General features: G+C 39.7%; 1 protein-coding gene across 1 annotated transcript in view; it reads left to right on the forward strand.

Moving 5' to 3' along the window:
- Positions 1-12,495, forward strand: part of egfra (epidermal growth factor receptor a (erythroblastic leukemia viral (v-erb-b) oncogene homolog, avian)) — a 276,593-nt gene that overhangs the window by 229,655 nt on the left and 34,443 nt on the right. The window contains exons 17-19 of the mRNA XM_072575666.1: positions 4,963-5,104; positions 9,054-9,176; positions 11,092-11,190. Coding sequence (XP_072431767.1) covers positions 4,963-5,104; positions 9,054-9,176; positions 11,092-11,190 — 364 coding nt within the window. The remainder of the gene's footprint in view (positions 1-4,962; positions 5,105-9,053; positions 9,177-11,091; positions 11,191-12,495) is intronic.

The following is a 12,495-nucleotide window of genomic DNA, read 5'->3' on the forward strand; positions in this document are numbered from 1 at the left end:
TTGCCCAACACTCTTGAAAACATCATGCCCTCCAGTTTAGAGCGACATTTCTCACCCTCTAACTTAATGTAAAATTCCATCAGTCTTAGCTGGAAGATTATTGCCATGGAATCATTATTCCACAATCCCTTATCCCTTATCACTATTCCAGAGAATAGTGTCTCTCAGCAGGCAACTAGAAATCCCAGTAACTGAGTGAAAGAATCGCATGACAAGATTTCAACTTTTGTCTTTTACTGTAACAGTTTAAAATCAAATACACTCTTTCACAAGTGAATACTACTCTAAGTCACAGAAAAACTACTTCCTCTTCAACTTTTTAACAAAAACCGCCTGCACCACCTTCCTCAGAATAGATTTTCAAAGACCCAGTGAGTCATAGAGATGTACAGCATGGAAACAGACCCTTCAGTCCAACCCGTCTATGCCGACCAAATATCCCAACCCAATCTAGTCCAACCTGACAGCACCCAGCCCATATCCCTCCAAATGCTTCTTATTCATATACTCATCCAAATGCCTCTTAAATGTTGCAATTGTACCAGCCTCCACCACTTCCTCTGGCAACTCATTCCATATACATACCACCCTCTGAATGAAAAAGGTGCCCCGTTGGTTCTTTTATATCTTTCCACTCTCACCCTAAACCTATGCCCTCTCGTTCTGGACTCCCCGACCCCAGGGAAAAGACTTTGCCTATTTACAGTATTCATGCCCCTCATAATTTTGTAAACCTCTATAAGGTCTCCCCTCAGCCCCAGGCTGTTCGGCCTCTCCCTATAGCTCAATCCTCCTACCCGGGTAACATCCTTGTAAATCTTTTATGAACCCTTTCAAGTTTCACAACATCTTTCCGATAGGAAGGAGACCAGAATTGCATGCAATATTCCAACAGTGGCCTAACCAATGTTCTGTACAGCCGCAACATGACCTCCCAATCCCTGTACTCAATACTCCGACCAATAAAAGATAGCATACCAAACGCTGCTTTCACTATCCTATCTACCTGTGACTCCACTTTCAAGGAGCTATGAACCTGCACTCCAAGGTCTCTTTGTTTAGCAATACTCCCTAGACCCTTACAATTAAGTGTATAAGTCCTGCTAAGATTTGCTTTCCCAAAATGCAGCACCTCACATTTATCTGAATTAAACTCCATCTGCTACTTCTCAGCCCATTGGCCCATCTGGTCAAGATCCTGTTGTAATCTGAGGTAACCCTCTTCACTGTCCACTACACCTCCAATATTGGTGTCATCCGCAAACTTACTAACTGCCTCTTATCCTCGCATCCAAGTCATTTATGTAAATGACAAAAAGTAGAGGACCCAGAACCGATCCTTGTGGCACTCCACTGGTCACAGGCCTCCAGTCTGAAAAACAACCCTCCACCACCACCCTCTGTCCTCTACCTTTGAGCCAGTTCTGTATCCAAATGGCTAGTTCTCCCTGTACCCCATGAGATCTAACCTTGCTAATCAGTCTCCCATGGGGAACCTTGTTGTACACCTTACTGAAGTCCATATAGATCACATCTACCTCTCTGCCCTACTCAATCCTCTTTGTTACTTCCTCAAAAAACTCCATCAAATTTGTGAGACACGATTTCCCACTCACAAAGCCATGTTAACTATCCCTAATCAGTCCTTGCCTTTCCAAATACATGTACATCCTGTCCCTCAGGATTCCCTCCAACAACTTGCCCACCACCGAGGTCAGGCTCACTGGTCTATAGTTCCCTGGCTTGTCCTTACCACCCTTCTTAAACAGTAGCACCACGTTAGCCAACCTCCAGTCTTTGACCACCTCACCTGTGACAAATATCTCAGCAAGAGGCCCAGCAATCACTTCTCTAGCTTCCCACAGAGTTCTAGGGTACATCTGATCAGGTCCTGGGGATTTATCCACTTTTATGCATTTCAAGACATCCAGCACTTCTGCCTCTGTAATATGGACATTTTGCAAGATGTCACCATCTATTTCCCTACAGTCTATATTTTCCATATCCTTTTCCACAGTAAATACTGATGCAAAATACTCATTTAGTATCTCCCCCATTTTCTGTCACTCCACACAAAGACTGCCTTGCTAATCCTTAAGGTGCCCTAATCTCTCCCTAGTTACCCTTTTGTCCTTAATGTATTTGTAAAAGCTCTTTGGATTCTCCTTAATTCTATTTGCCAAAGCTATCTCATGTCTCCTTTATGCAGTCCTGATTTCCCTCTTAAGTATACTCCTACTTCCTTTATACTCTTCTAAGGATTCACTCGATCTGTCTATACCTGACATATGCTTCTTTCTTTTTCTTAACCAAATCCTCAATTTCTTTAGTCATCCAGCATTCCCTATAACTACCAGCCTTCCCTTTCACCCTAACAGGAATATACTTTCTCTGGATTTTTGTTATCTCATTTCTGAAGGCTTTCCATTTTCCAGCCATCCCTCTACCTGTGAACATCTGCCTCCAATCAGCTTTTGAAAGTTCTTGCCTAATACAGTCAAAATTGGCCTTTCTCCAATTTAGAACTTCAACTTTTAGATCTGGTCTATCCTTTTCCATCATTATTTTAAATCTAATAGAATTATGGTCACTGGCTCCAAAGTGCTCCACCGCTGACACCTCAGTCACCTGCCCTGCCTTATTTCCCAAGAGTAAGTCAAGTTTTGCACCTTCTCTAGTAGGTACATTCACATACTGAATCAGAAAATTGTCTTGTACACACTCAAGAAATTCCTCTCCATCTAAATCCTTAACACTATGGCAGTACCAGTCTGTGTTAAGAAAGTTAAAATCCCCTGTCATAACCTCCCTATTTTTCTTACAGATAGCTGAGATCTCCTTTACAAGTTTGTTTCTCAATTTCCCTTTGACTATTAGGGGGTCTATAATACAAATGTCAGCTACAGTTTCCAGTGGGTTCCCTTCCTCCTTTCTGCTTGAGCCGAAACGTCGAGTGGCCATCAAAAGACGTTTTCTCAGTTTTCAAAGAAGTTCTGAACTGAACCCCAGTGGTGAGGCCCATTCCGATCATTCTTAATCCCCAACATGCTGACCATGCCAGGATGAATTTCCTGAACTCCTTGGGAGTTCTCATGGGATATGCCTCTGACCAGAAATGATCTTTCCTCCTCTGTTTCTGCTTGGTAATACTCAGAAAATTTGTGACTTTGTTCTCTTTGCAGACCTTACCAATTCCAGTCATTTGCCTCTCTGTGAAACTGCATGTTTTCTCTCTCCCTCTCTGTTTGACGTTCTAGATTGTCTATCCACAGTCAGGTCAACAGCTCCTTGTTTTCAGATGTGAACATTTTACATTTTGCTCCCAATAAGTTTCACCCAGGCTTCTCTATCCTCATGGTTACCAAGCCATCATGTTTGTTGTTGTGCAGTATCTGTTAAATAAAATCACGTGACCCTCTTTTCCATTTTATCTTGAATAAAAGGTAATAAAAATGAGATAGTGAGGACTGCAGATGCTGAAGAGTCAGAGTTGATAAAGTGTGATGCTTTAAAAAGGACAGCAGGTCGAGTAGTATCCAAGGAGCAGGAGAGTCCATGTTTTTGGACAGAACCCTTCTTCAGGACTGAAAGAAGGGTCCTGCTAGAAACGTCGACTCTTGCTCCTCTGATGCTGCCTGATCTGCTGTGCTTTTTAAAGAGTCACACTTTATCAACTCTAAAAGGTAACAAAACACAACCAAACATTCATGAAAAAGGTCTAAAATGGCCTGTTCCTTGAATGTATATGATTGTACATTCCAAAAAATAATGTCCTAAGAAACTGTCCCAGATACATTTCATGAATTGATTCTCCAGGCTACCATTGACAATTTAATTCTTCCAATCTATATGAAGATTAATTAAATCACCCACAATTATTGCAAAACTTTTTCCACAGGCCCGTATTATTTCTTGATTTGCAATTGAATCAGGGGGCCTACTAACTACTCCCAAGAGTGACTTATTTCCTTAGCAATTTTTAGTTTCCACCTAACTAATTCTGCTACTGTACTTGATCCTTTGAACCAATAATTTATATCGATGATCAGTAGTCATTAAGGGCATCAATATGTTCATAGAACTGTGTGGATTTCAACCAAAGAGGAAATTACTGGAGTTGTGAGTGAACAGCAAATATGCAGGTGCCACAACATTAATAAATTCAGAGTCATGCGAACAAGAAAATTTATGGTTTAAGCATCGTAAGAATAAGGCAGCTGAAAGTCAAGGAATTAGACATTCGGATGTGAAAGGCCTAAAATCAGGCAATAGATTTCAAGAATCCCATCTGTTGACTGTCAAATCCAAAAAAAACATAGATTTTAAAACACTTCAATAATGGAGGCTAGCACCCAACAAACGAGACAAGGCAAACTTTAACTGTGACTTGTGGTGCTGTGAAATGGATGCCACTGAGTTTCTAAAGCCTATAATTGCATTGTAATAAACAACCGTTTCTCACCACACGTACATGTTCACCTGTCATTTGACCACCAGGTTGTCAGAACTTTCTAGTCAAGACAATAAGAAGTGCATATTTTTGATCATTTTAATGACCTATAGATAAATCTGTGCCAATCAGGAATACCTATTTCAATTTGCTAAGAGTCCATTCAGTTATCCAATTTCCGGATATTCACAATAGGTAATAAACTCATGCAGATTACGCTTTACATTTAGTACGTCGGACAATTAAATTGTGACAACTTGATCATTTTTAAAGACAGAAAGGTAAAAAGATTATTCCATTTTTATTTGAAAAATCTATGGAAATTGAATTACACTGAATATTTCAGTTAGTTAAAATACACGTATGCAGTTTATTATAAAGCTTCAGGACATTATTTATAAATGTAATTATGTTTGAAATGACCAACACAAAGAATATAAGTTTCAAGTCAAAGTAGTATGAGGTATTGTATGAGAGGAAAACATCCCTGACAGATTCCCTTCCTACTCTAGGTCTCGCATTCCATCCATTGCTGCTGGAATTGTCAGTGGGCTTCTTGGTTTGGTTGTGGTGGCCTTATTAATTGCAATATGCATGAGGAGGAGACATGTCAGAAAGAAACGTACCTTGCGACGTTTGTTACAGGAGCGAGAGGTAACCATACGTTTTCCAAAAAACTGAAGCCTAAGAAGACGATGATTCTGTGGATGTTCAACAAATTTCATGTTTGGAAGATTTTCTAGGGTTTTTAGTAATCTATATGCTATGTGACTTGCAATTCAGAAGTCAAATTCCATCACAGCTATTAGTAAAACTCTGCTGACTTATGGTTTAGCATCAGAAAATGTTGCAAAATTCATCCTAAATTTAATCAGACTTCATGTGCTCTTCAGGGTGGGAACCCACAATCCCCAACTGATTTTGTCGGTATGTGACTCCAGTCCCATACTATATGATTACCTCTAAATGCCCTTATGATAAAAAAAAATGAAAAAAAAACAGATTGGCAATAGTTCCCGCAATAAGGAGTTCATATAATGGTTTTGAAAGTGTTTCTTAAGGATCCAAATTCTGAAACGGGCCAGGGAGAATGCTATACTAGGCTTGGTTATGTGAGAAATAATAAGATTAATTTATAGGCATAGAGTAAAAACACCTCTAGGTAGCAGTGAACACTAAATGATTGAATTTTACATTCAGTTTGAGAGGGAGAAGAGTGGTCTATGACTCGTATTTTAATCTTAAATTATGACAGTTATGTAGGTTAGATGAAGTGGACTGAAGAGTCAGGCTAGGAAAGTGCTGACAGACATTTAAAACAATATCTCAGGATACTCAGAATAAATACATTCCTGCTAGAAAGAGAAGTTCTACAGGACTTCCATCAGGACTAACCACTACCATCTGTGGTTGACTAAAGCATCAAACTTATGCCTTATCCATCTAATTGTGTAAAGACGAGTGGCAAGTCAATTGCCCAGTCAGAATATAAAGAACAGCAGAGAATGACTAAAAGTTCAATTGAGACAAATCAGAGCATGGCAGAAGCCTAGCTAGAAATGTGAAAAAAACAAAAGTTTGTATAGGTATCGAAAAAAGGAAAAGAGTAAGTAAAGTGAGTACTGGTCCTTGAAAGTGAGAATGGGGAGTTAAGACACAATACAAAAAAGAGAATGTAATGAGTAATTTTGCTTCTGTGTGGTAAAGGATATATAAACATCCCAGAAATCCAAATGAATCAAAAGGTTGAAAGAGAAAAGGAATGGAAAATCATGTCTCACTGACTTGATTGAGTTTTTTGAAGAGGTGAAAAAGAAGATTGATGAAGGTAGAACAGTAGACTTCTATTTGGACTTCAGCAAAGCGTTTGACAAGGTTCTGCATGGTAGACTGATTAGTAAGGTTAGATCATGTGGGATCCTGGAGGAGTTAGCCAGTTGGACACATATTGGCTTGAAGGTAGCAGACAGAGGGCTGTTTTTCAGTCTGGAAGCCTTTGACCAGCAGTGTGCCAGAGGATTGGTACTACATCCACTGCTTTTTGTCATTTATATACGTGATTTGGATGTACATATAGGAGGTATCATTAGTAAGTTTGCAGATGACACCAAAATAGATGGTCAGCGAAGAAGGTTACCTCAGAGTACAATGGGACCATGATAAGATAGGCCAGTGTGCCAACGAGTGGCAGATGGAGTTTAATTCAGATAAATGTGAGGTGTTATATTATGGTAAGGCAAACCAAGGCAGGACTTATACAGTTAATGGGAGGGTCCTGGGGACCATTGCTGAACAAAGAAAACTAAGGGTGCAGGTGCATAATTGCTGAAAGTGGAGTCACAGGTAGACAGGCTGGTGAAGAAGGCATTTGACATGCTTGCCTTAATTGGTCATCGTGTTGAGTATAGGAGTTGGGACATCATGTTGCAACTGTACAGGACATTGGTGAGACCACTTCTAGAAAACTGCTTTCAATTCTGGTAGCCTTCTATAGGAAGGATGCTGTGCAGCTTGGAAGGGTTCAGAAAATAATTAAAAGGATATTGCAAGGTCTGTAGGGTTTGAGTTAAAGGGAGAGACTAAATAGGCTGGGGCTTTTTTTCCCCCTGGAGTATTGGAGGCTGAGAGACCTTATGTTGGCAAATGGGACTAGGTCAAATTGGGATGTATGGTCAGCAAAGGCAAGGTGGACCAAAGGGTCTGTTTCCATGCCAGAAGGCTCCATTAGACTGGAGAGAAGTAAATATTCAAGAAGGGAAGAAGGCAGAAACCAAGAAGCTACAAGTCAGTCATCTTAGCTTCTAACATGGAGAATTGACCAGGAAGTGGTTTTAACTGGGCACATGGAAAAACTCAATGTTATCAGGAAGAGGAAGCATGATTTTGTGAAGGGTAATTGTGTTTAACTAATTTATTGGGTGTTTTTTTTTCAAAGAGTATAGTGCAGTGAGGATAAGGAGGAATGTGTTCTTTGATTTTCAGAAGATATTTGACAAGGTTCCACATAAGAGTTCATAGTTTAGGTGGTAACATACACGGAGGGATAGAAGATTGACAGGCTGGCAGAAAACAGCTTTCATAAATGGGCTCTTTTTCAGTTTGATAGCATCGGGTAAGTGATATCTTGCAGGGTTCTGCCTGGGGTATCAATATTTTACAGTTTATATCAATCATTGGATGATGGATAGCATTCCTGTACCTATCCCTGACCTGGCTGCAATGTTACAATTGGTGAGAGAGGTGTGGGAGCACGTGTTGGGCAGTTCATGGCTATTTGAGGGCCTCATTCTGCACCAACTGATTCTTTACCTTATTTGGGTGGAGGAGATGGGAGGCCCACATCTTAGATGTTTAGTTGGTATTGGGATGCCACATGTCTGGGTCCCATGAACCCATTGGAGACTCTTCCCCCTAAGGTCACACCCTCATGAACCCTTTAATCTTGTTTCCAGCGCAATAAAAAGCTCCTCCCTGCTGGGTTTGATTGTTCCCACCTCCCTTTGACTGGCATTCAACTAAATGGGAGGGGATGATTTAATTACCACACAGTCTCTCTCTGTCTGATAAAGTTCAGGGTGGTTGGTTTCATGGATGGCCTTCTTGGCTGGATGCTATTTGATGCCCTAGATTGGACTTTTAAATCTAGGTCCTTTATTCAAAAGCACTCGATTCCTGGCTGAGGGAACCAGTGTTGGAAAGGAACAGCCTTCCATCCCTTCAAATGTCTCCTCCACACCCCATTCCACCTTCTTCCGCTCAGCACCCCTGTACCACATGATTACCCCTCCTATCCTCAGTTCACAGTGGCCTCTGTAGGATGCATTGTCAGCAGTGTCTCTACTATCCCAATGGTACTAACAGGCAATGGAGAGCTGCTGTCCTCTGATTGACCACCAACTCTCCAGGGCTGGGATTTCCACAGGCCTGCCAAACTTTACACCCATGGTGAGACCACTGCCTGATTAAACATTAGCAACAGTGGACTGAGGCTCTTAAGTGGGCCTTACCTGAGGTCTGAAGAACCAATTAAATGCCCTCAAGCCTCCATCCATCCTGCTTTCTAGGGTCAGGAGCTGTATTGCCTTCTACTGAATGATTCTGCTGACATCATAAACTTTATAGCTCTTTATAGATGTTTGCTTTTAAGTTATTCTATGCTGTTGACTTCCATACATGAATCCTGTGGCATCAGTCATGATGTAGAGATGTATTTAAATATTGTTCCCACTTCTGGTGATCTCTGTAGGACTGGTACACATGCTGATGCAGCAGTAATATCCAATAATAGCATTGTCATGATTTCTCACCTAAACTGACTAAAACATTAAACTCGTTCTATACATTCATGGAATTTCAAACCAAGTAGTGGTATTAATTCACAGCAAAATCAAACACAATATACTCACTTAAACATGAGAGAGCAGGGCAATTTAACACCCTTTCCCACAATCCAGACTGCAGTCCAAAAGCAAATACGTTATTCACAGCAGAGAATTCTTCCCTGTAGTGAGTAAAATGGATAGTAAGTTTACAATGTAACTTGTAATATCAAGGGAGTGTGTATATTTTGTCTGTGCTGACTCTGGTTTTGTTCTTGACACAGCTGGTTGAGCCACTAACCCCGAGTGGAGCTGCTCCCAATCAGGCCCTTCTCAGGATTCTTAAAGAGACAGAATTCAAGAAAATTAAAGTGCTGGGTTCTGGAGCATTTGGCACTGTGTACAAGGTAAACAATCTCTCAGGCACAGTGTGGCAGAAGGAAAATTTGTGTCGACGGTAGAATAATTCAAATATGACATTTTCCAACTGTATCACAAAAATCATTGTTAACTTTATCTGTGTTTGAAAATGTTGTAATTTTTAAAAAGGAAATTGTACCATGGAATATTTTTATCAATTATTGTGATGGAGCAAAGTGGCAGGAAACTAATTATAGTTAGATCAGTAATGGACTGCACTTAACATCCCAAAATATCCCCTGCAAGTACAATGCTGAAGAGCTGAATTAACTGAACATTTTCTTGTAAAAGTCAATCTAGAAGTTTGTTAAAGGCAAATGGGAAAATGGTAAGGTGAAGATATTTAGTGAGAAAGATTGAGAGTAGCATGCTTCAGCAGACTTGTGTTCCTGACATTAATGTGAAGTAACGGTACTTAGGATCTGGACTGGCTTAGGACACAGCTATATGAGAAGGAGGAATAGAGGTATACATGATTGTTAAGGATTTGGGAAAAATCAATCCAGAATTTTACTTAAAAATCCTTATCATGTGAGGTACCTACACCACAAAAAGTGCAACAATTGGAAGAGGCAGCTCACCACCACCACCACCACCTCCAGAGTAAATTGGAGTGAACAATGAACGCTGGCATTGTCAGCAATAGTAATATACACCCAATGAATAAAAATACAAACCACAGTATGATGAGGTGACGCTGGTTCTGATGGAGTAGCAAACCAAAAACATTAGAATCATTCAAGAGAAAATACATATTAGAATGACAGTGTGGGAAGGCGTCTGGGAGGATGAATTAAGATGTGTCATTCATTTGTAATTTCCATATGATGTGAGCTGGACTCCAGTATTTCTTTTTTAGCCTGTTACTAATTTGCTAAACAATTTTTCAAGGTGGAATAGTAAAGTTCCACCATTGCATTAAGCCTGCTGACACATTTTCAGATCAGGTGAAATTTTGCAGATTTGTTTTAATGGCACATAGCTTTTCCAAACAGTGGTTATGTCAAAATTTCAGCGCAGAGGACAGTGAGCCCTGAAAAAGGTAATGCCTATTTTTAGAGCTGAAAATCCTGAGGTTTTGCTGACCCTGCCCACATTTTCCCAATAGATATTCCTATTAGATGATGTTTCACTTGCAGTCTGACCTTTTTTGTGGTGTATCATTGAAAGATGTCAAATGGATTCAACTTACCTCTTAAATACTGGATTATTTTTGTTTCTAATCTTGATTCATTTGAAATATTTTCCATCTACTTTATACTTTATTGCTAATTTTATCTTTTAAATAAAATAACAAATAGGAGATGATGGCATAATGGTAACGTCACTAAGATAGTAATTCAGAAACTTGTTTGGGGGACATAGACTTGAATCCCATGAGGCAGATGGAGGAATTTGAATCCAATAAAAACTTGGAATTAAAAACTACCTTAATGATGACCAGTGTCAACTGTTCTAAGAATCTGTTTGCTTCACTAAATGTCCTTATGGAAGGGGAAATCTGCCATCCTTTCCTAAGCTGACCTACATGTGACTCGTATCCATCTCCAGACAATTAAAGATGGGAAATAAATGGCATAGCCAGCAAAGCTCACATCCCATTCCTGAATTTTTTAAAAAAGGAGGTATTCATTCAGTTAAAAGGTCTTTTAATTTCTAACCAAGTTTTTATGCCTCGGGGGATTTTTTAAAAATGTAATTACGTATGCAAAAACGTATGTATGTATTTCTATCCTGTTTCACTACCTTGAGGATTTCATAATTCTTCTATGTCAAAGTGTGGCCAGTTGAAGAAGTACGTTTATTTAATTTTGTATAATGTATGTTTGACAAGCCTAATCATGTTATTTGAATGAGTCATGAGGTAATTGATTTTCTTTTAAAATTTCATTATGTCTGCAGGGCTTGTGGAATCCAGAGGGGGAAAATGTCAAAATCCCCGTAGCCATTAAAGTGTTGAGAGAAGCAACTTCCCCAAAAGCTAATAAAGAAATCCTTGATGTAAGTGGGTATTGTGATTGTTTATTTTAATTCAAATTATCAGGCTGTGCGATATCACAGAATTCCTACAGTGTGGAAGATTTGGATGATTGAGTCCACACTGACCCCCTCCGAAGAGCATCCCATTTCCCCTCCCCTAGCCTTGTAATCCTCTGTTTTCTATGGCTAACCCACCTAGCCGGCACTCCCTGGACACAATGAACTATTTAGCCTGGCAAATCCACTTAACCTGCACGTCTTTGTATTGTGGGAAGAAACCAGAGCACCTGGAGGCAACCCACACAGACATGAAGTGGTGTGCAAACCCCACACAGTCACCCAAGGATGGAATTGAACCCGGAACCCTGGTGCTGTGAGGCAACAGTGCTAATCACCAAGTCACCATTTTGACAATAAAATGTGTTTGTCAACTTGGGTTTAATATGGGAAAATGTGTAAGAGTTTCAGGTGCAGTTAAGGGCTAACTGGTTAAAAAATAGTTCTACCTTTTTGTCACACGTGGGATAAGAAAAGTCAAATTGCACATTCTTTCCCAGGGCCCAAACTGGGCTTTTTAGCTATTTTTTTCCAAATCTGTTTCATCTTCATTTGCCATCTTACCATTCTTGCCAGTACTACTGTTTGATTTTGACCAAAGTTACAGCCCCAGTTAAAATTGATACTAGTTTGGTTCCAGTTGATACTAATACCAGTGCATTTCACAATATGCAGATATTCACTGATCAATCCTAAATTTCCTGATTCATTGAGAGAAATTATTTCTTTATATTCCATATGCATACTGACAGTTAAAAATGAATTGTTCTCCTATAATGGCATTTCTTGACTTAAACCTATTTAGTTTTGTGCAACAATTTTGTGTCTTGTCATTGGAACATTTTCTAGCTATTATCACAAGACAGCTTCCTGTAGTGGTTTGTTTGTTTCCTCAAGACGCCATTTCACTGAATTTCCAGCAGCATCAGATTATTTATTATATTTAAAATCACTCTTTGTAGATTCATAAGTATAACTTTTGAAGATGACAGAATCTGTAGCAAGAGACATAGACTCCAAATTGTTGTCAGGTGATTGAAAGGGAACAAGAGAAGCAATTTCTGCACGTGGAATTCTTCATCATAACTGGTCATAAAAGCCACAAAATGAAATTAGGTTTGTGTTTAAGAAGAGAGGAAAATGGAAGGATAGAAATGGGCAAAGAGGTTGGATTAGAATTGACAGCTTCAAAGAACAGTAGAGATGGTGAATGTGCCCAATATTTAGGGAAAGCCAAGCAGAGTAACCAGGCAATCACACAACTGCAGC

Source organism: Chiloscyllium punctatum, chromosome 8, assembly GCF_047496795.1.
Source record: "Chiloscyllium punctatum isolate Juve2018m chromosome 8, sChiPun1.3, whole genome shotgun sequence".
NCBI classification, from domain to species: domain Eukaryota; kingdom Metazoa; phylum Chordata; class Chondrichthyes; order Orectolobiformes; family Hemiscylliidae; genus Chiloscyllium; species Chiloscyllium punctatum.